This window comes from Panthera uncia (assembly GCF_023721935.1).
Source record: "Panthera uncia isolate 11264 chromosome B2 unlocalized genomic scaffold, Puncia_PCG_1.0 HiC_scaffold_24, whole genome shotgun sequence".
Taxonomy (NCBI): Eukaryota; Metazoa; Chordata; class Mammalia; order Carnivora; family Felidae; genus Panthera; species Panthera uncia.
Window position 1 is genome coordinate 40,801,676 of NW_026057580.1, and position 26,451 is coordinate 40,828,126.

The window sequence follows — 26,451 nt, forward strand, 5'->3', positions numbered from 1 at the left end:
GAATACCCACAAGGTATTTTACTAACATTAAAAATTAAGTAAGTTATATATTTTTAATTTTTTTTATTTTTATTTTTTTTACACTTATTTATTTTTGAGAAATACAGTGAGACAAAGCGTGAGTGTGAGAGGGGCAGAGAGACAAGGAGATACAGAATCTGAAGCAGGCTCCAGGCTCTGAGCAAGCGGTCAGCACAGAGCCTGACGTGGGGCTCAAACCCACAAACTGTGAGATCATGACCTGAGCCAAAGTCGGATGCTCAACCAACTGAGCCATCCAGGTGCCCCAAGTTATATATTTTTATAGCCTCAATGCAATGGCATTAACTTTATACTCACCAAAATGAAGTACAAACACAACATAATGCTTCTTTCTCATAATTTCAGCTTATTACTATTTTTCAAAGAATCCTTTTAAACATGACAAATGTGAAATTTACTTTGTTTTGAGAACTGAATTTAAATATTAGTATACTGAACCTGAAAAAACTAAATGTGATTCCCCATTACCATTTGAAAGCAAATTACTGTTGTAGGTATATCAAGCACTTGGGCAAATCTATAGATACCGGCTCTCCACTTTGAAAATAATGACCTGTCAGAAAATTTCGCTTTTATTTTGCTTCACAGAGAACAATGGGGAAAGGTGTAAAAGAAGGTGAAAGAGAATACTAATCTAAGAAATGATCTGAAAATGCCTGAGTAGATTAGAACCAGGGAAAAGATATGTATGGAAATCCTTTCCCACATCCTGCTGTTTAAGCAAACATTTTACAGATGACTGGGTGTATGGGTAGAGAAGGAGATATAAGTAAATCTTATTTTACAAGCACATTTACTTAAAAGAGGAATCTGGGGGTGTCTGGGTGGCTCAGTTGGTTAAGCATCTGAATTCGGCTCCAGTCATGATCTCGCAGTCCTCGAGATGGAGCCCTGTGTCGAGCCCCGTATCGGGCTCTGTGCTGACAGCTCAGAGCCTGGAGCCTGCTTTGGATTCTGTGTCTCCCTCTCTTTCTGCCCCTCCCCCCATCTGCATGCTCACTCTCTCTCCTTCTCGCTCTCTAAAATAAGTAAACATTAAAAAAAGGAGAATCTGTAATTGTCCCAAACTGTATAAAATTCTCAGCTGCTCTCCAAAGACAGAGATAGGAATTTCTATTTTAACTTCCATTTCCTATTTCCTTACTTCAAAGAAAATTAAGGGCTTTGTGAATGAATGCACACCTTCAGCCCACAGCGTAGTATTTAATTATAAGAACAGTGTAATAACTATTACCCTTAATGGATATAATAAAGCAACTAAAAATAAAAATATTTCCAAAAGTAATTTTCTAAGTTAAAGCTGAAAAGCTGCTTTTCTCCATCAACAAGCTAAAAGAAACAACAGCAAATAAACCCAAAGAGCCTCTTTAAACACAACATCAGATACACTGAAGAAATGAGGTGCTAAGGATAATATAAAAAGATACATTTAATAGTCTCTTCTAATTTGCTTAACACACTTTAGAAATGCCCCTGTATACAATTTAGATTATTATATGACATTTTATAAAATGTCAAACTGCAAATTTGATATAATGCTCAGAATTACACTTATCCATAATGTAGCACTATCATATAGCTGTGCCTGTATTACAACATGTCCTTTAGGAACTTTCCAAACCTGGATCAAGTTCAACTTCAAGTAATATCTTTTATTATAGTAAGCTAAATTACCTGAATATTCAGTTTTTCATTAAAAGAAAAAAATCAAAAGCTCTATTTCAAGTTCAACTATAAGCAGTGTTTCTTCAATGCCTTATATGAATTAAGATAATACTTCAAAAATTACTTACAGTAAATATCCGTCTGCCAGTTCTATCAAAAGTTACACAGTAGACAGATGACAAGTGTCCAAGAATTCGCTTATGCATTTTCATGTGCTGATAGACCGCTGTTGGAACAAGTCGCTCAAGCCTGTATTTCCCATTCAGCTTCCGTGAAAACAAAGTATCCGCTACCAAGAAAAAGGGGAAATAGGAGTGTAATTCAGAAATTCATTTTCTCAATTACCATCTTTCAAGAATTCACATACTCCAACTTCTCATATGTTGGTAAAAATAAAGACACTTTTTCTAATGCATATGGTTCCTAGTTAAAAGTCCCTAAAATAGTCAAGAAAAACACATTATTTCACCAGAAGTAAGTCAGGCACTATTGTCCTCATTTTACAAACAAGCAAAGTCAGTTTATGACTGTCTGAAGTCACAAAATAAGAAAGACATGAAGCTAGGATTAAATTTAGACTTCTTTATTCTCTGGCTAGTACTCAAAAACTTTGCATAAATGAAGAGTGAGGAATAATATATTGCATTATTTTAAGAAATAATTAAACTGGGGATCTTGCCAAACACCTGCATAATGATTCCCTCTCTAGAACCTATTAGCTCTATTTTTCAACTCATCCATTTTAACCATCTTTCATGATATGTCTGAAATTTATCTTCTGCCCAGAGCCTGATGTGCTGACTCCAGCCCAAAATGTTCTCTTCTAACTAAATCACTACTGTATTTTCTATTCTGATAATTATGGACAAAGACAATGCTCAATAAATACATTCTGACTAATCTGCAGGGATGTTATTCAACGACAGATTCCCTTTAATACACTTTTTAAAATTATTTTAATATATGACTTTTTATTTCTGACTATGACTGCCATCTACTTTGGATAAACACTGCAGCTTCTTACTTGAATTTGGTCCCAAAGAAAATTTAAATATACATACAAAATACTATTTAACCTAGATTCAGAGCCTAGCAATTATATCCTAAAGTTGATGAAATACAAGTATATTGGTGTATCATAAAAAAAAAAAATCAGTATTATTTTATTTATGTACAACAAATGTTTGGCTCACACTCCATTTAAAAGCAAAAACAAATCTTGGGGACTTACGAAGAGAAATGTAGAAAAATGCTTTGTATGATATGTCAAAGAATAACTACATATTTACATGTTCTTTTACTACATCAATTATTTTATATTCTAAGAGTGTACCTTTTGCTGTTAGCACATAAGCTCTATGCTACAATCTATTTTAACATCTGGGATATCTTAGATAAGCTTTGACAGTTGTGAATTAACATATTTAGGCTTCAGCTACTTATACAACAACAGTAATTCATTAATTTTCTAATAAACCTGACACATTTTTCCTTATGCACAGAAATAGCCTGGTAAAAGACATCCTCTAGTGCTTTGGTTCAAACTGATTTACAGCAAAATCCACCAAACATCAAATGTCCTGATAAAGGAGAACTCAAAATGATCTTATCCAAACACTAAGATCAATGACATCCCAAACTTACCTATTTTATAAGAAAGTAAGTGATGACAAAAAACACAAATGCTGACAGTGTTACTAAGATGTAGTTTAATTCCCTCCAACCAAAATTTACAAAATTTTCAAAATCACAAATTTTATTGAGGTATTTAACACCGTTCAGGCATAAAAATATGATTATTGGAGATAATTACAATATCAAAACTATTATTTTAAAGATGATCAGGCATATGCATGTCAAAATTTGTAAAAATAAATTCATTATAAAGACCATTTAAAAATCGAGTTAATGAAGTATTTTCTAAGCAAAAAATCCTTGCCCTAAGAGAAAATGTTGTTGCTCTCTTAAACATAGTTTTTTTACTGAATCTTTCTAAATTGGGATTAAATCTTTATTTTCATTTTAGGAGGCTAAAAAAAGAATATCTCTTTCAAAAAGCTACTTTACAATTAACTTTTCAAGTAAAACTTATCAGAAACAATATATTTAAGTAAAATATATTTACAGTTAAAACTATATTCTACACTACCTTTTGTTATGCTTGGCTACCAATTAACTATTTTAGCCAAGTCCTTAGATTTCAGACAAATTACAAACTTTGTGCAACAGTAACTAAAAGATAACCTATGCAGAACAGTCTGTAGAATTAGCAGGTAATAAGATGATGGTTCAAACTTGATACAGGGAGTTAGAGAAGAAAATTTAAGTATGGTTCAATAGTTGAAGTTAACCTGAGGAGGCTGAATTTGAAGACCTGACCAAATTAAATAGGTAAAAAATTTTACAAAGGTAGAGAGAAGGATTTTCTAGGACTCCCATTCAATGAATTCAACATTTTCTTTTACTATACCATTTGCATAATGTCTATCTCCCTTATCTGATCTTAAGTACCCTAAGGAAAGAAATTCTTACTCATATTTCCCACAACTGAGTATAGAGCCTTTAAATAAAAAAGTATATAAATGAATCTTAGTTAATAACATACACATGGTCAATTTAATCTGTAGTTTTATGACAAAAAGGCAAATGGCAATTATTCACTTTCTAAAGAAACTGTTAATGGACTAATTGGATTTCTGAGTAATAAGGAAATGTCTCTCGGAGTATAGAAACTCCTTAAATTTTATTAAACTAGAACATTAATTTTTAAAATGAGCATGGTTAAACAGATATAAGGGGTCACAAAGGAGTAAGTTCCTTATATGACATTATTATAAATCAAGTAACATATAGGACTTGGTTTGAAAGTACATTTATTTTCCTAAGTATGGTGATGGGAAATATTCTTAAATTAAGCCTGCCAAAGCAAATTTCTATCTTCCTTCACTTGGCAAATTCTTTCTTACCCTCTAAGGCCAATTAAAATGTCACCTCTTCTAGTAAGAGTGTAGTGAATTTCAAAAGCAACCTAACTGGTCACCTTATAATATCACTCCTATTCAAAACTACAACAATGCTCATTTCATTCAGAATAAACATCAAATTCCTACACCAAGCCCATCAAGGCGATGCATGATCTTGTCTCTCATTACCTCTCTGATTTCACTTGCTACTTGAAACCCTTTACTTGGTTTACTCCAGCCACTCTATTCTCCCCCATTCTCCCAACACAGGAGGCATGCTCTTAATAGAGGGTTTCTGCACTGGCTGTTCCCTTTGGCTAGAATACACTCCCCCCATACAGCTAATGCCTTGACCTTCTCCAAGTCTTTTCTCAGATTTCTGTCACTTCCCAATGAAGCCTAACCTGATCAGTCCATTGAAAATTGCAATTCATTCCCTATCACAACCCACAACAACTCCTGGTCATCCTTTATTTAGCTCTATATTTGTTCTTTTTCCATCAGTTATCAGCTGATGGTATACATTTATTAGCTCATTATGTTCAATGTTTATTTCTTGCCTCCCCAAACTACAACTTATATAACAAGCTCCATATGTGCCAGATTTTTGTCTTTTTTGTCCTTGTATTACCTAAAAGCTGACAATGCTACCTAGAGCTGTACCATAGAGCTGACAATGATGGCTGGCACTTAGTAGATGATCACTATATATTTGGTAAATTCAATGAACAAATTACATATAAATATATAATAAGATTATTATCTTATTAGATAATAAATTATCTTATTAGATAATAAGATAATTAGGCTTAAGGAATAAAACAAAAATGGAGGATTTGTCAAACTGATTACATATCCAAAATATCTCTAAATAGTTCTTCATTTCAACTCCTCTGCTAAATGGATTTAATTTGGAGGGAAAGAGAAAACTAAACATATATTACTCAAATTCCTAAGTAAACAGACCAGCAAATAAAATAAACATTCAGAAATCACTGTTAAACATTTGAAATATCAGTCTCTTAAAGTGTGAAGAGAGAAAAGAAACAAAATGGTGAAAACCGCCATCTGTACCAAATCATTCAGAACAGTCTTTGAAACAAAGTCTATGTGCACAAGCCTACAGAACTATTAGAGATAAACAAAAGGCCCACAAATTTTTAATGTTAGATATAAATACATACATATCTAACCTGTGGGCTCATGTTCATTACTTCTGTAAGTATAAGGATGATAAATCAAATCTCCCCACAGGTCACTTTTCCCCAGTTTATACCTAGTTATTTTTGAAGAATTGATTCATTTCTCTAATCATAATACTATGGGTATTCAGTGCAGAAAATAAGAGCACAAATGAAAGAAGAAAAATCCATGATTCTAACACCTAACGCAGTCACTTCTAAAATTTTGCAAAGATTTCCCTCATAAACAGCATTTTAACAGCTATGCTATATTCCTTAATGAAGTAAGATTAACCTTTAAGTTTGACAGACTCATGTTCAAACTTCATACCATGGGGACTTGAAGCAAGTGATTTTATCTCAATTTCAATTTCTCCAGTTATATTTCTAGAAACATCTTCCACAATATACTTGACTTTCATGTTATGTAGTTCTTTGACATCTCACAATTTCACAATTTTCAGTATATTTCCCTTTTTAAAATAATTTCTTCTACTGATTTAATATGAAGAGTTCTCCTAACCAGGCAATAATACAACAAATATCCACTTACATTTTCTTTTACTTCTCTGCGGTTTAAATTTCTCACTTAACTCCTTAATTTATCTGGAGTTTTAGTATATACAGAAGTGAGTCTCTAAAGACATTTATTCTACCCCAAATAACCATTTGTTCCAGACTTTTCATTTATGAATCCTTCTCTCTATTAAAAATCGTGATTAAATTATCTTACATATGTATATCTGTGCCAGATCACTGACCACATGTCTATTTATATGCCAGTACCAAAAATTTAATTTTGTAACTAATAATGTTTTAGTATTTATCTGGCTATTTATCACTATGCATCCATTTTTAAATGTCTTAGTCTTGATTATTATCCTATTTGAGGATCACTGATAAGTTAAAAAAAATCCATTTGTTGGGAATGTAAGGATAATTTCATTACCTGATAAACAACTGACATCTTTCTATCTAGGAACATGATGCTCTGTTCCTATACCTGGGACCAAGTTTTCAATACAGATGATTTTAAGAAAAGATAAACATAATCAAAGTAACCTTACGATTTTCCTCACTATACAAATCTGGACCATCTGAACCAACTTCCTGGGAAATCTGTATACAAATCTGTACTATTTGAACCAAGTTTTGTAAGGAAACACTGGGTAGCTGCCAGGAAAGGGCATCTGCAATAACCTTAGTAGCTATGATTTTGAGGACACTGGAAAAATACATGATAAAATCTCTGCAAACAAAAAAGAACTGAAATAGAAATACTATCATTTCCCTCCAAAATGTTTAGAATTTTTTCTCCTTCTGCTAAGTACTTTTAAAATGGAGAACACATCGTGGAATTGCAATAAATTATCCAAGATCAAAAGTAACCATTGCTGGGTGCCTCAGTGGGTTAAGTGTCAAACTCTTTGATTTTGGCTCATGTCATGATCTGCAAGATCAAGCCCCACCCACATCAGGCACTGGGCTGACAGCATGGGGCCTGCTTGGGATTCTCTCTCTTTCTGTACCTCCCCCACTCATGCTCACTCTCCTTCTCCCTCCCTCTCTCTCTCAAAATAAATGATAAAAACCTTAAAAAAAAAAAAAGTAAAACTGCTAAAAAAAAGAGTTGGGTAAAAAATTTTAATTACTATGAATTAACAAATATGCAGAGGTTAGTTTTTCTGGGTTTTGTTGTTTTTTCTTAACAAAGAACAATATAACATGCTGTACAATGTCTACTCCAGTGAAGGAAAACTGTTTTCCTTTAACAATCTAAACTAGTATAACTAGTGTTTGCAACTTCTGCCAGCTCATGAAAGCAGAGTCCTGCTGGTGCCATAATGAATGCAAGGAGAAGCATGTGGCTGTAGATTCCAAAACCCAGAGAATTTTTATGACAATAGATGAAGAAGCAAAGGAAAGACAGAATATGTAATTCAGCAGGTATCTCAGTGTAACCTGGGATCTTTTCTTATACAGAGAAAGGGGTACTCAGATAAAAAACCTCAGGGTATTTTATAAGAAGAATAACTGATTTTTACTAAATTTATTTTTGTACTATATTTTGACTAATTTTATTCTGTGATTCTGGTTAAAAAAACACTTTGGGGTGCCTGGGTGGCTCAGTTGGTTGAACATCCGACTCTTGAGTTCAACTTAGGTTGTGGTCTCATGGTTTGTGGGATTGGATTGAGGCCCGTGTTAGGATCTGTGCTGACAGCACAAAACCTGTTTGGTATTCTCTCTCCCTCTCTCAAAATAAATAAACCTAAAAACAGAACAAAACAAAAATCTTGGAAACCTCCCAGAGTTTCTGTAAATAAAATGCAAAATAGTTATAATTGATAATTAATAACCACATAAACAATTCTTAAGTTAAAGTAGAAAAGAGTGAATTCTGGATAATCAGTACCAAGGTTTCATTTTAACCTCCATTATCTGTGTTAATAAAGGCTTTCTAAATGTAAAATTAGGAACCCATAACTATAAAACAAGAATTTGGAAACCTATAAAACTAAACTTGAGTGAACTACAAAACTGGTAATAAACATGTAAGCAAGACCACATGAAAACAAATTCCAAACTGCTTTATTGCTAGATGATAACTAGTTTTCCCAACAAAATAATGCTATATCCATGACCAGGCACTTACAGAATAATTACTATAGAAAACACCCTGCAAGTTCAAAAAGTTGCCTATTAGTGTGTTGGTGATTTCAAAATTTTCATTAGATAAATGTGTGGTGTAAGGTATTTGATAAGGCATAAAATTACATAAAATTTTATTCATTTTAAAGAACCACAAAAATGTTCTAATGAAAAGAAGATATGACTATGGGGTCACAAAAAAATAGCTATATGAATCTCTAAAAGAGAAGTTATGCTAAAGCCAGGAATCAAATACCTTGCGAAAATGGCTGTGATGAGGAAAAAGTCACCAAGGCTTAGAGCTAGAGACTTCAAGAACCCAATGATTGGAGTGCCTGGGAGACTCAGGCGGTTAAGTGTCCGACTTCAACTCAGGTCGTGATCTGGTGGTTCACAAGTTCGAGCCCCACATCAAGCTCTGTGCTGACAGCTCAGAGCCTGGAGCCTGCTTCAGATTCTGTGTCTCCCTCTCTCTCTGCCCCTCCCCCACTTGCACTCTGTTTCACACTCAAAAATAAATAAATGTTAAAAAAAAATTTTAAAAAATCTAATGACAGAAAGTCTTATCTGCTTCAAATAATGTGGGTAAATGTCAAAATACAATATAATTACTAAAGTGGGGAGAAAAATGGCTATAGAACACTATTATGAAATAACGGTTTGGAAAATAATGGCTAATATTTACTGAGTGCTTTAGTACATGCCAGGCATCTTACATTGATTCTCATTTAATCTCACCCGTCTTTAAAGGCAGATACTATTATCTCCAAGAAGGGAATATTCCTTACCAGCAAGGAAACTGAAAGATAAAATTTAACTTTCCCAGAGGTGAAGTCCAAGGTTGAATTCAGGCATCTACTCCCAAGAGCGCACTCTTACCATGGTGGTTAGGTAAACAAATATTAGAAAAAAAAAATGACTGAAAGGAAATATGCCAAAGCAGTAATAGCAGTTAACCAGTGACACTGACTGCTGTTTGAACTGTTCTCTGATTTCCAAGTTTCCTCTACTGATTATTTCCTCTATTCATTCTGATTAATTTTAATTAAATAAAGTATAGCTCAGTCTGTCTCAAGGAACTCAAAAGAGCAATATGACAAATCTAAACTGTCTGAAGAGATTAACTTAAATTCAAAACCTGAGAAAAACACGCCCAAGGATAAAGATGCAAAGCATTTAAATTTATTTAAGCATAAAAAAAGAACCCTTAAGACTAAGCATACCGAAGCATCAGAATTGTATACTATAAAACAGACAATAACCACTGTCTATATGACAATGAATTGAATGATAAGACTACAAAGAATTTACACCTGGTTTGATTCAAAAGCCATAAAATAATACAAAGCACCATTAATTTTGTTTGTAAGTTTTGTTTCTAAAATCTTTCCCAATAAAATTTTAAAGTAAAAGAGAAATATATCAAAGACAGTGTAGGTTCAATTTTATTTGGGAAGGAATCCTATAAGAAAGAACTTTTAACAGTTAATTCACCATAGAGCCACAATTGATAAGCTTGCCACAATTCTCCTGAGGTTACTAATATAGACATTAGTAGGGAATAACAACCAAATGTTCGTAATTTGAGGGCCACAGATAATCTGGAAAATAATTCAACACAGACTGGCTTATTTCTACATCATCATCTGATCTTTGTATCATTCTGCACCAGTAACTAGCAACTAACCAACACGAGAACAAGGCAAATAAATCACCGTTAACTATAATGAACAAAATTCCCAACTTTAGTTTTATAGTAAAAGGGGTCTGTAACATTACAAGGACAATCCTGTAAACAGCTTTTGGTCCACGAAAAAGGAAAGAGAGAATAGAAAAGTAAAATAATCACCTGGGCAACACAGCACCCAGGAGAGCTTCTCTCTTTATTTTACTACTCTAACTAAAATAATTAGTATGCACAGTAGCTACCCTCCAAATCTCTACATAGTCAATTTGGTGTTTAGTTGTACCTCCCATATGAAAGACACCACGTTTTTAAGATTTAACAGATACCACAAAGACAAATAAGCTCTAAAAAGGAGAGCACAAATACTAAAATAAAATACAGAAAGTAAAGAGATGATTCCAAGAGTTAAGCAAAAAAATCTCATGAACCAAGTACATAAGCACAAACAAAACAAACCCCCAAAACAGACATTACAATTACAAGGATTCAAATTTACTAGAATTGTAAAATTACTTGATTTGTATTATTCTTCCTCCTCTTTTCTTTCTTGGAAACTAGTCTGATGGTATTTCAACCATAAAACTTTTAAATGTTTTTATAGTAATTTTAATAAAAATTCATTTTTTTAAAGCTATATAGTTTTATGCCAAACATTTTAATCATTTAATTTTAAATTAACAAACATTTATATAGCACCTATATGCCAAGTATGGACTAAGGGATGTAACGGAGAAAGAAAACGCACAGTACTTACCCTCATGAAGACTGTAGTCTAGCAGGGAAGACAGACGTGAAACAAGGACTTATAACAAGAAGTGTCAGCAAAACAAAAAAAAGGTTCAGAAAAACCTTAAAATATACAGCAGAGGGCCCTAAATATATGGCAGGGGAGGGAAGGGGTTGCATATCAGTGAGTCAGGCTTTTCTGAAAAACAGACATTTAAACTAAGACCTGAAAGTGGAACAAAGAATGTTGGTGGGAAGGGAGCATATTCTAGGTTGAGGCAAGAGCATGTGCAATGGTCTGAGGCTGGAAAGAACATGGCACTCAAACTATATAAGGAAGTAGGTATGGCTAGCACACAGAGCACACTGGGTGAAGTGTCAAGAGAAGAGATGGGAAGGTAGGGCACAGACTCCAGAATGTTTTGTAAGCTATGGTAAGGCATTCTGGACTATTTCCCCCAAATTAGGAAGTTAAAGGTTATTAAGGAGAAAGAAGTGGGAATTACATAAGATTTGCTTTGGGATAACCGATTGCCATTTTATCTCTCGACCACAATGAGAACAGATCACAAGGAATATGGCTAAAAGCAAAAGCTGATTTTGCAAAAGAAATCAAAGGGCTCAAAAAACAAAATTTCATTTTAAAATAGAATGTAATCAGTTTGCCAACAAGACTGTTAATAATGCTTTCTCAAGGAACTGAATTATTTTCTCTCAAATTAAGTTATTTATATGGAAAGAGATAAACTTGAAACAACATACCATGTTTCAATCTTTCTAAAGTTCACATTCTGAATTCAAAGGCTCCTATACCCAAATCAATAAATGGACACAAGTGGTACAAGGCTAATGCATAAAGAATTTCACAGAGAAGGCAAAACGGTGCTAAATAAATGTGACATAAAGTTAAATGCATATTTCAGAAAAACACAACCAAGGATAATTGACTTGGTCACTACCTCTTCTTTTTTTCAGCTTCTTTGATAAAGTTGGGGTATCTTGCAATGTTGTTATGAAAAGCAAATGAGACAACATGTTCTATAAACTCAAAGGTATTATATACTACCACAATATTGACTTTGAACAATCAAATCTTCATGTTGTAAAATTAAATCTTACTAACCACAGTTTTTCTTTTACTTTTTAAAAGACTTTATGGGACATCATTTTTTCCCCTTCATCTTCCTTATGGAGCTGAACAAACTGCTGCTCTCTTCATATAAATATCTATTCAGCCTGATCATGGATTTCCTAGTTTCAAGATGTCTAGGAAGATGTTCAATTCCTTGCTTTTTTTTTTTTTTTTTGGTTTAAAAATTTTTATGTTATTTTTATTTTAATTTTTAAAATGTTTATTTTTGAGAGAGTGAGCGAGCGAGCGTAGGGAGGGTCAGAGACAGAGGGAGACACAGAATCTGAAGCAGACTCCAGGCTCTGAGCTGTCAGCACAGAGCCTGACATGGGGCTCGAACTCACAAGCTGTGAGGTCGTGAGGTGTGAGATCATGACCTGAGCCAAAGCCAGACATTTAAGGGACTGAGCCACCCAGGCGCCCCTAAAAAATTTTTTTTTAATGTTTATTTCTGTGAGAGAAAGAGACAGTGCAAGTGGGGAAGGGACAGAGAGAGAGGGAGGAAGACATGGAACCTGAAGCAGGCTCCAGGCTCCAAGCCGTCAGCACAGAGCCCAATGCGGGGCTTGAACTCGTGGACCGTGAGACCGTCACCTGAGCCGAAGTCAGACACTCAACCCACTGAGCCACCTAGGCGCCCCAGAAAACGTTCAATTCTTAACCTCAAAATTCAAAATAAAAAGTCAGAGACTTTATGAAGAAAATAAGATAATTTGCTTCACTTAAACAGATATGAAATTCAACATCAAAGTAAACAATCTGGAAAAATATGGGACACAAACTAAAAGGGGGTAATGAAAGGCTAATGCTTCCTAGTTACTACTGACACTGCTTGCCAGACATAGTACAACAAGAGGGCAGGGGGCACAGATGATACCTCTCATCACATCTATGACCTTAAAAAGAATTTCTTCTCATTATTAACAAAAGAAAATAAAACACAGCTACAAGAGCAACAATTTGAACTCACCTAAGTAAACTGTCATTCTTCAAAGTGTTTCCCCTTTTCTGGTCAATCATAAATTTGAAAAGAAATTTAAGCAAAAGAAAAAAATAAATAATAATGTCTATTTTATATATTTGGCACTTTGGCATAATGAACATTAGCTTTATTTCCCTTAAAACAAAAATGCAATACATCTTAGGAGTCTCTCACAGTTACCTATTCTTAAAAGGCAAAACAAGGAAGTAGAGAGGCGGAGGGAGGAGAGGAAGGGGAGCAAGGAAGAGAATTAAAATAACAAAAACCTGTGCCAAATGGAAATATGAATGTCATTCTGAACTTTTCTTGTCCCACCTCATTCATTAATTACATCAATTACCTACTTCCTCTTCATTTAATATTTACTAATGCTGAGGAATTCGGTCCATAAGGAGCAATAAAATATAATCTTTATCCTCCAAGCCCTAACAGTACAGTAGAAAAAAACAAAGGTAAATAAATATCATTCAAGGGACAGATTAAAAAACAGAAACCAAGACCAAAAAATAAAAATCCAAAAAATATAGCTAAGTCAGAAATGATTAAACAACACAAATTATAAAACTACTAAGATTAGAAAAATAGAAGAAAATGAGTTCTGAAAGAGAAAATGGTTACTGAGAAAATAGGTCAAAATGAATGTATTTAAATAAGTGATGAATAGATGCCTAACTTAGGATAAAGTATGGACTGAGGTAAAAAAAGTACAAAACTTAACAGAATATGAGGTAAAGAATACATGAACAGGAAAGAAACTACAGATTATTATTATAATCTTACAAATTACTGAATTATATGTCAAATGTTAAATTATATGTTAAATCTTACAGATTTATAACATACAATGTTATTAATACTTATGTAAGAAACATGGTTACATGAGGAAAAAATTAACTCTAACCTCCAGATCTCAGCCCAGTGCCAAATTATGTTAAAAAACTACCAACTGTAGAATAAGTCAAATATTGGAAATGTGGCAAAACAGCACAGTAAAAATAGAAGGGGAAAAGACCCTTTTCTTTAAAAGTACTCAAGATTTGCTAGCAAAATAATGCATTAAATGAGAATTACACAAAGAAAGGGCAAAAAGTTACATTTAGTGTAGTGTACATTGTGCATAGTCACTTTGCTATCTCATTTAAGTTTCCAAATTACCATATATGGTAAGTTTCACCCCTATTTTACAAATGAGGAAGTTGAGAGGCTAAAAAATTAAATAATTTGCCTAAGGCCACGCATCTAGACTAAAGCCGAGTCAAGATTTATAATCTAATTTTAAGCAAATCTTTGCTGCCTTTGTTCACACTAGTTTTCTCAGAAAAAACTATAAATGTAGATGAGATCTAAAACTTCTTTTCATGCAAAAAGCTTCTTAATGTCAACTGCATGTTTGTGTAGCAAGGCTATTTTTCAAGGTAAAGCTTTCCTTACACTCACACAGAATGAGATTTCTCAATACTCCTTATCCTCACCCACCAAAACTGGAACTTTGCAGCAGAAGCAGCAAGTAAAATGACAGAAGCAACAAGCAGAACTACATAGGCAAAACAACAAACAAGATGAGATATGGAAAACCTAAACATAAAAAGTTTACTTGGCTAATATGGTAAATGTCAAAAAATATAAACAGGCAATTAGCAAAAGATTGTTTTACTTTATTACAACCTTTTCCACAAGATAAACATGCATTAAATGAATCCCCAAATTTAACTTTAAAAACAGCTTTAATGTACCTATGTCTCTTCTTTCCCAGCTTCCCTCCACTAATGTCATTTATTATTAAATTATGCCTATTAACATAGGCAAATACAGAGTAAATTATATCTGAAAATAGGCATAATATGGGTAAGGAGATTGGAGAAAGCACAATACCTGAGATCATAAGTATTTTTGAAAGTAAATCTGTTATTATGCCTAATACATGATCATGTATCTCTTCCATAGAAAATGAGTTAGGAGATAATGATAACAGATTAGTAGGACCTTTCTTTTCTTTTATTTCTCTCCCATTAAGAGAGGTTCTAGAGGACTAGAAAGCAGCTGACTGCTTTGGTTCTCCTGCCCTGAGAATGAATTCCAGTTCAATTTTCACAATTTACATCAAGGACTAGGAGATACAAAGCAATCGGGATTTATAAAATAAAATAGGGTAAAGACACACTGAGATAAGCTCAATACCTGGTTCTTAAATGATACAGGTATGGGTTTTTGACATCTCAAGTGTAATGAACTGATAATTCATTAATAAACCTTAATTTCTTAAAAACCAGCTTCTGAGGTTTTCCCTTAATTCAATGATATCCTTGGACCAAGTCTCTCTCTTGGCTATTCCAACCATCTATTCCAATTTTCACCCCCTATACACTGCTGAATTTTTTGAGTCCCACTCCAGTTCATCAATTACCAACTGCCTCTTCATTTAACGTTTACTAATGCCGAGGAGTTGGGTCTATTAAGAGCAATGAAACATAATCTCTAACCTCCATGTCCTAACAGTATAGTAGAAAAAGAAAAGGAAACAGACACAACTATGTGACAAAAGCTATAGAAGAGGTAAGTATAAGCAGAAATTTAAAGTTTAAAGGATGAATATTCATAGAACTAACAAAAAAGAGAGACACTGCAGACAGAAATAAAACGTGCAGAGACAAAGGGTTAAGGGTTTAGCTCACTGTTAAGAACTGCCAAGGAGTTGTACAAAACTAGAGTACAGGTAGAGGCGAGGAAAAGGCGGGAAGATGGGAAAAGGTCAGTCTTATGAGCAACATTACATGGTTAAAACTATTCAAAGTCAATGAGGGAAAGGAGGCATGATAGGATCACACATGCCTTTTACAACTTTTAGAGTTCTCAACTGGAGACAATTTTGCCCCAGGGACATTTGGGAACATCTGGAGATATTTTTTGGTTGTCACAATTCCAGGGGCAGAAGGTGGGAAATGCTACTAGCATTTACTGGGCACAGGCAGGGATGCTGATAAAACACCCTACAATGCACAGGGCAGTAGCCTACAACAAACAATTCTCTGGCCCAAAATATAAACAATGCCAAAGTTACAAAACCTTGATTTAGAGCTAAATCCTAGGGCACAGGAATAAGACTAGAGGCAAGGGATCAAGTAGCCTGTAAGTTCAAGGAGAGCAAAGGTCAAGCATGTTCTTATTTATCCTAAAATTCCAGATGCTAGCCCAATGCCAGATATAATGAATGCAGAGAGATTCAGTAATTACTTAGTAAGTGAATGAATGATGTTACAGCTCCAGGCAAGAAGTACCAAGGCCTCAAATGTGGCTATTGCAATGGTAATGAAAAACAGACTCAAGAGATTAGAATAAAATACACATGCCTTATTTACTAAATGAATGTTAAGAAATGAATTAAGAAGTCTAACTCCCAGGCTTGGAATAACAAGTTTCACAGGGTTAGAAGTTCTATTCTACACATTTTAAAGTTTCAGACAAATGTGAAATACTCAAATTGAGAAGTACAAAAGTTTGCATATAGTCTGCAAAAATCTAAGAAAGGAAAATCCAATTTATCACCACACTTATCTTACATGATCTTCTGAGTTACAAGAGAAAGTTCATTAAAAAAAAAAAAAAAAAATCTTAAATTCCTAAGTGCAGTTTGGTAACCTGGAACAAGAAAAGACAATTAACAGAAAACCTTGGTGAGATATGAATAAGATCTGGTATTCAGTTAATAATAGTGTCCCAATGCTGGTTCTGTAGTTTGGAGAAATGTACCAGGTAATAAGATTACAACATTAGGAAAAACTGCACAGGGTGTATAAAAGGAACTGTGAACTATCTGTGCAACTTTTCAGTAAATAATTTATTTCCAAGTTAAAAGTTTATTTTTAAAACTTCTGTATCTCAAATGTTTCAAAATTTAAATATCTAGATGTATATTAAACATTTAAATCCATAGTTTATGAAAAGTTAAAATGATAAGGTTTTTTCCTTACGTCCCTTTTTACTTGGTAGTACTACATAGATCAAGGAAAGAGCAAAGAAAATCTTTAAAAGTAGCTAGACAGAAAATAGCAAAGAGGAATCAACAAAAGAATTAAGTCAGTACTACAAATGTTCATATTTAAAAAAAAAAATCTTCTAACCCATACTCTGCGATAACGTAAAATGATACACCTTATCACCATGCAGGCCAAAAGCTTGATGAACTTTTTCTTTCCACTTCCATCCTATTCCCAATTTTGTAGCAGTCACAAAACATGCAAGACTGTCACCAAGGTGAACCGAAAAGAGAGAATACTAAACTATGACTATAATAAATAGACTCATTTTTAGTTCAGCTTTTTTTCTTTGGGAACTTAAAAAACTATATGCAAATACGAAAAAGCAGGTAAAATTGGCATTATAATAGTTACTTTTTTAAATACAAAGAACTAGTATTTTCCTGAAAATACAAATGGAAGAAAAAAGCATTCATCTTAACCCTTATGAAATTAAGTCTTTCAGAAAGGTACAAAAATTACCAGCTTGGTAATTAATTCTGATACCTGAATATACCAGTTGCATTACTCTGCTGTAACAAAAAACTCAAGACATTTTGGTCATATTCCCTACATCCATGTCAGCAATATTTACTGATCTGACCATGAGACTTAAGACCAATTTTCTTGAATAGCCAAATGCTACGACTTGAAAGTTTAGCTTACTGAAAATAAGACACAGCATAATGGAGTCAGGCTGGTTTCATGACTCACTAAACCTTGGTCAAAATGCCGACGTTTTCCCTGACTCAATTTCCTTCTCTATAAAGTAAGAACAATTCCTCCTATAGGCCATTTAGGTTTTAAAAGAGAATATAAATGAAAAATGCTTTGAGTACTGCCTGGCACATAGTAATTACTCACATAGGAAACGTTAAGATGAAAGTTATGTACCGTCAATCATTCTTGCACTTGCATTGCCTACCACAGGGCTACATGACAATGTGTTGAAAGAATAACATAACACATTCTCTTTACTATACAGACCTGTAGTTTTTCACAGAGAGGATAAACTTCTCCCTACCAGTGAAACTCCTTTAATATTTTACCTTCCCCTTCTTTCAACAAAACCATTTTGCCCCTAGTATAATTTTCTAAGTGCAAATATACTCTAGTGTCTCAAATCCTTTGTTTTAATAGTTGTTCTTTATATATAGATAATAAATAAATATCATTATGTAACTAAGACAATATACTGAAAAAAAAAAAAAAATCATCCACGATTGTCTGCCATACAAATGTCACATAGGATACCTTTGGAAAATAGGTCAGTGAAAACAAACCAGAATACATCACAGAGACAAAAAGATAGAAATCGTAAAAAAAGAGGTGATAGAGAAGATAAAGTAAGGGAGTCTAGTATGTGTTCAACTGGAGTCCCAAAGGAGAGAGAATGGAGCAAAGATGATATTTTAAAAGATAATATTTGAGAATTTTCCAGTGCCAGTAAAAGACATTACAGATTCAAGAAACCTAATGGATCTCAAACAAGAAAAATAAACCCCACAGACACCAAGGCATATCACAGACAAACTGCAGAAAATCAGCAAGATTTCCAAGCAGCAACAGTTAGGAGATTTAAACTCACATATATCAATAATTATACATACAGAACAAAATGCCTTACATAAAACATAAAGACTGCCATACTATATTTTTAAAAAGCCACTTCTTTGCTATTTTTAAGAGATATGGGAAATGAAAGGACACAAAAAGGTTAATAGTAAAACAGTGAAAAAAGATATACCATATAAATCTTAAGCAAAAGGCAGAACTGCAATGTTGATGATCAGTATAAGTATCCAGAAAAGGAAGAAGTAAGTACGATTTGGATAGGTGGGAGAGGGAGAATAACACTCCTGGATAGGCAAAAGGGTGGGGGTGGGAGAAAAGGCTATGACTAAAATATGAAAGTCTCTGAAAATTAGAAGTTTAGATTGGTGCTAGAGGAAGTATGACACCATTAAAATACCTTAACCTCTTTATACTACCTTGAGTAGAAGGACAACACAGCAAGGGTAGAATTAAAGAAGATTAATATTACAGTATTCTAAGTATGACTCGGAAGGGAAAGAGGGAGAAGACACTGAAAGCAAGACTGGTTTGGAAATGCTACAGTAATCCAGGAAGACCAAGGACCAGGTAGAAGAGACAAGGGATGAATCTAGGAGGTATTTCAAAAGGAAGACCTATCTGCATCAGTTTTCCTTCTTTGAAATTTTAAAGGCAGAAAAATACACTATGCTTTATAAAAAAATAACTGAACTATTTTTGTTTTCCACCATCGTAACTAATGTGTATTGTGATACAGTCACCCACAAAATCAATCTAATACATTTTAGGAAAACAGTTTTTCTGTAAAAATAGAATATCAATAAGCTAGTTAGCCTACATTACGTACAATACATACAATCCATAATTACATATCATGACTTCACTACTAAGATTACTGACATAGTAAAAAGAAATGATAGCTTTTTCCTTACTTGAATGCTAATGCACATAATATGAAATTCTCTTGAAGTAACTAAAACATTTTTATATTCAAAAGCTCTTTACCAAGAGGATATCAACTTGGTAATGAACTCAAACAACTCACCAATGCTGGGTGGGCTACCATAGTTAATTGGTGACTCAGGTGGTCTTCCACAATGCAATGCAGCCAGAGCAGATCCTTTCCACACAACATGCTTGCAGCCTATTAAACACACATATTTTTATGGATCCAAAGGTAGGACACATACACAAAAAAGAATGTCTAAATCCTATTACAAATTGTTCATACTTTTATTTGTGCGTAGCAAGGACTGTCTTCCAGCTCCTAATAAAGTTTGTACTCCAGGAACGCTTTGTGGAATTTCTTGTTCAAGAAGAGGTCCTAGCCGATGACATATTTGCAGCAAGTGATCAGGTGCTAAATGTCTGTAATACTTCACCTATTATGTGAAAGACATATAAAATACTTGCTAAATAAAGTGATATAGTTCTTTGTAATAAATAAAATATACTTTAAAAAATAGAATAATTTGTTCTGGCTAGTCCACATTTCATTTTACTTGGGGTCAAAGTTCATGTTTGTTCTGTTCAACCACTTGACTCACAGAATAGTTACCCCAACCATCATTTACTTCAGTGAGGAGAAAAACTACTAAAGAATTAATGTAACCTAAATATAGCAAGTTATAAATTAGCAGATTCTAGTCAATGCAAATACTGACTGAAGAAAAACTATATAGCATTATAACCTAAAATGATGTTTAAATTTTAATTTTCAAAAGCTTCAAACAAGTCATCCAACTACAAAATATAATAAATGTTTTGAATCTTTTACATAAGGAATATCTCCAGAATAATTAAGGACAAAAAAAAAAAAAAAAAAAAACCCGATAGTTCATGTACTCATCACAAAATTTAAAAACAATTATATAGCCTCTATGATGAATTTTGTAATTCACAAAAAACCTTAGAGAGAAAGGCCAAACTGCAACTACTGATTTAACTAAGCTTCGACTATAAAATAAATCTACCTACCACAAAAAGTTTGGGCACTTTGGAACAACTTCAAAACACTGTTTAATTTATGATAGCATTTGAAACCAAGATATGAAATTCTAATATTTTTATTATCCATCCTGAAAGTCTTTTAGAAGAATCTAAAGAGAATTACAGAAAAAAAGTATACTATTTTATCATTTCATGATTAGGGTATCAAGTTATAAAAAATTTGTCAATGTACCACCTAAATATTATAGTTCAGCTGTTCTCAAAGTGAGTTCTGGGAACTCCTGAAGGTTCCTAAAGTAAAAGTCATAAAATAATACTAATATATTATTTTTCTTTTTCACTTTCTCATGGTGGATTTTTCCAAAGGTCAAGTGGCATGTGATATCACAACAGACTAAATGAGGCTGCAGATATAAGAAACCTATTAAGCCAGACATTAAACATCCCTGAAAATGTAAAACAATGCCACTCTTCAAAACTTTTAGAAAACTGTTATAAAAAATGTTAATCAACATGAAGTGAGTTTATTATATTTAAATGAATAAAATATTTTATAATCTACCTTAATTTTTAAATCATATGAACAGATAATTCCATGTAAACAAAGAAAATTCAGTAATTTTTATTAACATAAAGCGGTTCTGAGGCCAAGTGTTTGAGAAATGCTACTCAAGTACACACGGTAATGGCACTTTTAATATGAATTCCTTATAAGATTGATCTGGGGAAGGAAGTGAAGGGTTAAATCATTTCATTCCATCTTGCAGTATCTGTTATACCCAAACTATAGAAGAACATGAATGGTGTTTTTATAAAGTTAGCTACTATTCATCCTTCTAAGCTGAAGCCAATTAAGAGAAACCAACCTACTTTTTATCATAATACATTCCTGTCATAGAGACAACAGAGAGCCATACTGTTACACCGACAATTTAAAATAATACAGCATGTGGCATATAGTAGATGGTCAGGAAGTACTAGTGGAATGAAGAATGGCAGAAAAGAGGTCCCAATACAAACTATATATACTATATTATGTACCTCTGAAAAATCCTGAGATAAATCTGTTTGATTTTAATACAATTTCCTAAACTTATTAAGCTATGATTCCTTTTCCCTAATATCACCATCTTGACTCAAAACATACTTTTTCAAACACTAAGGTGATTAGCTAAGCAAAAAAAAAAATTAGAAGAAATTACCAAATATGAATTTTTAAAATTATATTTAATCTTCCCTAATTTGCTTAAAAATAAAATTTAAAGGAAAAAGCCTAGAATATTTAGAGTCCCTTCTAGTTCTAAATTGTGTATCATTATTCTAATGTGCTTTCTTTAAACTAATCAAAATTTCTTTTAAAAATTTTATTTTAATCATAAAGTTCATTACTTAATAACTTTAGTTTTGTGATTATCCTGTTTTGGAGTCATTTTGCAAGACTCATTTCAGGTAGTGAACCTGAATATCTTTATTGCAGAATTGTGTCTTTGAATAAAATACTATGAATCCACTTTCTCAGACTTAGTCTTCCCTTGGTGATTTAGTATATTTCAATTTTCCAAAATCAACTTTCACTTTAAAAGTCAGATACTTTCAGTTCTTAAAATCCTCAGGGGCTTTCTGGCTTTTGAAACTTTATACAAGCTGATCCGTCTGCTGGAAATCTTTTCTCTGCCCATCCACCTTCCCCAACTCATTCTTCTTCATGTCTCAGTCTATGCCTCACTGCCTTCTATGACCTACTACAATACCTCTGCCCCCCTTTTTTGGACATTCTATCTTTGTATTTCCATAGCACATTATACTCCTTCCCAAAATGTTCTTTTACCCCACTAACCAGCAGTCTGTAGTACTTCTATCATATTGTTCTTCATATATTTTGTTATCTAGACCTCAGTGAGAATCTAATCATAGCTATGATCCTCTTCCCCCCAAACAACTCTATCTTGCCCTGTTTTGAAGGTTCCTAAGACCCCTGCAATATCCTAAGACTGCCCATTTACTTGTCCATGACCTATATAGGTAAACACAGGCTTAGATCTCGTTCACTTGTTCTACCAGAGTTCTACCGGAGTCCAGCTCCAGACCCTCTTTCTTCTCACTCAATACTTCCTACTTGGACAATTATTATACCAATGATTCCAAAATTTGTAACTGTAGCCTAGGCTTACACATCAAACTTCCTTAAAAGATATCTCTCTTTGGATCCCAAGCCCTCCTCAGCTCAACATATGCAAAATGAACTCATAATCCTCATGTCAACACTCACCTCCCACAATGTTCTCTACCCTGACAAACGGCAACACTATCCATCCAGCCTCAAGTGAAAAAGTTGTATTTTTTACATTGCCCATTCCTCCATCTCCTTCCCAATATCCAAGTAGTCACCAAGTTCAATTGATTTTCCCTTCCTATTCTCCACAACAATCCAATTCAAAATCATCGTTGCAATAAACCCCTATCTCTCCCACATCTACTCATGCCTCCAACCTCATTCGAATCTATAATCTCTTCTATCCCAGAGGTACTCTGTATACTGCAATCATAATGATCTCTCCAAAAGCTTTATCTGGTCAAGTCACCCTTACTTAAAACACTTCAGAGGAGCACCCGGGTGGCTCGAGTCAGTTGAGTGTCCGACTGTAGCTTGCAGTTCGTGGGTTTGAGCCCTGCACAGGGCTCTGTGCTAACCGCTCAGAGACTGGAGCCTGCTTCAGATTCTGTCTCCCTTTTTCTCTGCCCCTCCCTAGCTCACGCTCTGCCTCTCTCTCAAAAATAAACACTTATAAAAAATTTAAAAACACTTCAGAGACGGGGCGCACCTGAGTGGCTCAGTGGGTTGAGCGTCCAACTTTGGCTCAGGTCATGATCTTGCAGTTAGTGAGTTCAAGAAATGTGTGGGGCTCTGTGCTGACAGCTCAGAGCTGACAGCTCAGAGCCTGGAGCCTGCTTCAGATGCTGTCTCCCTCCCTCTCTGCCCCTCCCCCATTCACGCGCAGTCTCTCAAAAATGAATAAACATTAAAAAATAAATTAAAAAACAAAAACAAACACTTCAGAGACTTTCCTTGCTCTTTAGATATCCGACTCCTTAACATGGTCTACAAATCCTGAAAGGCACGTATGGTCCATTCATATTTCTCTACTTCATCTGGCACATTCTTAGTCCTACACACTCCAGCCCCCACTTACCACATTTAGACACACTGGCCTTTTTTCAGGTTCTTTACCTGCACTCTCTGCTCTCAGGCTTTTCCCATGTGGCATACTCTCTACATTTCCCCACATTTCCTTGCCCAAACAACTCTTCAATGTGCTTCAAATCTTCTCTTCAATGTAATCTCCCTAGTTTTCCTTTATCTTACCAGTCTAAATGTGTTATCTTGGGTACATACTCTTGGCAACTTTTTCTTAACTCATGTACCAGTTTGTTATTATACATCTAAAAGTTTAATAATTCAATGTTTTTCTTCTCAACTTCGCCATTAACTACAAGAGTGTAAGAATCAAGTCTCTTTTTGGTCCAAACTGCATCATACACATACATACATACATACATACATACATACACACACACACACACACCCCCAATACATACTTATAAAAATAAATGAAAACTTTCTTTTGCTACCTTAAATCATTATTCTTAAGGAGTATTAATCCATGTCACTATGGTCAATAAAATGTAAAGACAAACACAAATTTTAAAAAATGAAAATGGTTCAAAAAATTAAAATGGCTCATATATGACTACACATATATGTGATTTTTAATTTTCAAATTAGTAAGATACCGTATCTTTAATATTAAGCTTTTTAGTTTGAATAAATTTTTATTTTATTTGTTTATACTAGTAAATAACTAAAAGGAAATTAAAATCAAAAGGGAAATCGGAAATGAGATCGTAATAAAATCCCTTAAACAAAATGTATATATTTGGATTCTTGGTAATGGTTTGTACACTATTATTTGGGAAAAACAAAACAACATCCTCAATTCTAATATACTGATTACTTTCCATGACCCATGTTGCTTTCAATTTCTTAAGACATTCAATGTATAAAAAGTATGATCAAATTATAAAGTTAAGGGTGATAAATATTAACACTATCTAGCTAACACATATTGACTACACTCTAAATGCTAGGCCTTGTGGTAAGTTGGTAAATTTTACATGTAAAAGCTCAGTTATTTTAATAACCCTAAGAGATATGAACTATTATTCCCGTTAATGAAGAAATTATTATACAATAATATAAAACAAGGTTCCCAAGATCACACACATTTAGTGGATGGCAGAGATGAGAATCAAACCAAGGCACTGTAACTCCAGCCCTCATTTACACTGCCTGTAGTACCTATTGCCTCAAATACATATATATCAATATAGAAGAAAGCTTAAAAATAGACATTCTGAATAGTTTTCAACACAGACATTAAACTACGCCGAAAAAGAAACATTCTAAAGTTCACTTTCAGTACTAAACAAATTAGCACAAAGGCACAAATTCCTACAGGTAAAGGGCTACACTTAAAACAACTAAGGATAGAGGGGCATCTGGCTGGCTAAGAAGAGCATGCGACTCTTGATCTCAGGTTTGTGAGTTCAAGCCCCACGCTGGGTGTACAGAGTAAATAGACAAAACTTTTTTAAAAAGATAAACAACTAAGGATGGAAAATAAAATTACAAAGATAAAGTGACAACCCTAAATACTCTCTCCTACTATGGTTAAAGGAAATCAATGTGATCAGCCCTACTTTTCTCAATATTTCTAAGATTAAAATTTTAAACTCTTAAAGTTAGAAGGTACAAACAGATTAAACCATAAAATTTATGATTACTATCCTGAAAAGAAAATAAGGAAAATGCACTATTTTTTAGCTGTGCTCCCCTTTTAAATGTTCATAAACATCTCATCTTCTCTCCTACTCAGATGCAAGAGCCTGATTTAAGGATGCAAACTCTGATGTCATCTCACTGAGATTCACTCTTAACACCAGGGGGCTAGTCAGAGCTTTTTCAAACTTCTCATATCCCCACTCCCACCTCCAATCCTAAAAGAAAATCACTTGATACAGTAACAACAATCTTTGGGTTAAGGGTCCATAATTAATGGTTAAAACCTGAATTAAAGGTGTCCCTGTGTAAATATGTTAGGATATCTAGAACAGAGGTCAGCAAACATTTTCTGTGAAGGGTCGGATGGTAAATATTTTGGGCTTTGGAGGCGCCTATCAGTTGTACATACATATTTTTACCAACTCTAAAAATGTAATAACTTTAGCTTCGAGGCCTTACAAAAACAGGTTTCCTACACAATTTACCTGCAACCAACATAGTTTACCACCCCTGATCTAAACAATTCTTGGTTCTATCAAAATTTCCACTAGCAAGGATAGCAGAATTCTGTGAAAGAGACAACTCTGCTCAAGCCTTCGCCCAAATCATAAGCCTTTATCACTCCTTTTTCCAGCTGCATATTTAAAACATTTCTAGAATTGTCTATCACAATTTGAACAACAGGATCCTCTTCTGAAAATGTAAACTATAGCAAGGAAGGAGCAAGGAAAGACTGAGGTCTTTAAGTAGTTTACTCTCTTGCATCCCTGCCTAAAACTATCTGCTTCTGCTTGCTATGCTACTTCATATAAACAGCCGTTCTTCCCAGCCAAGAAAATTTTGACATTGTCAATGGAAATTACCGTTAAAAGGTAAATTTTATCAGTGGGAAGAAAATATAAAAAACTTGGAAGCCACTGCATTCCACCAGACATACTGTCATTAAGAATTCTACTCAATTTTTAAAGAAAAGGTCAGTAGTTTGATTGAAAGCTCTAAAGTCCAACAGTCTACGTTTAAACTTGCTGAGCGCGGGAAAACATTTATTCCACATCTCAATGTCC

At 33.9% G+C, this 26,451-nt stretch overlaps 1 protein-coding gene across 1 annotated transcript in view; it reads right to left on the reverse strand.

Moving 5' to 3' along the window:
• Positions 1-26,451, reverse strand: part of PHIP (pleckstrin homology domain interacting protein) — a 138,391-nt gene that overhangs the window by 103,190 nt on the left and 8,750 nt on the right. The window contains exons 4-8 of the mRNA XM_049653914.1: positions 22,485-22,513; positions 22,385-22,402; positions 19,829-19,979; positions 19,643-19,741; positions 1,836-1,996 (exon numbers count right to left, since the gene is read on the reverse strand). Of these exons, the coding sequence (XP_049509871.1) occupies positions 1,836-1,996; positions 19,643-19,741; positions 19,829-19,979; positions 22,385-22,402; positions 22,485-22,513 (458 nt within the window). The remainder of the gene's footprint in view (positions 1-1,835; positions 1,997-19,642; positions 19,742-19,828; positions 19,980-22,384; positions 22,403-22,484; positions 22,514-26,451) is intronic.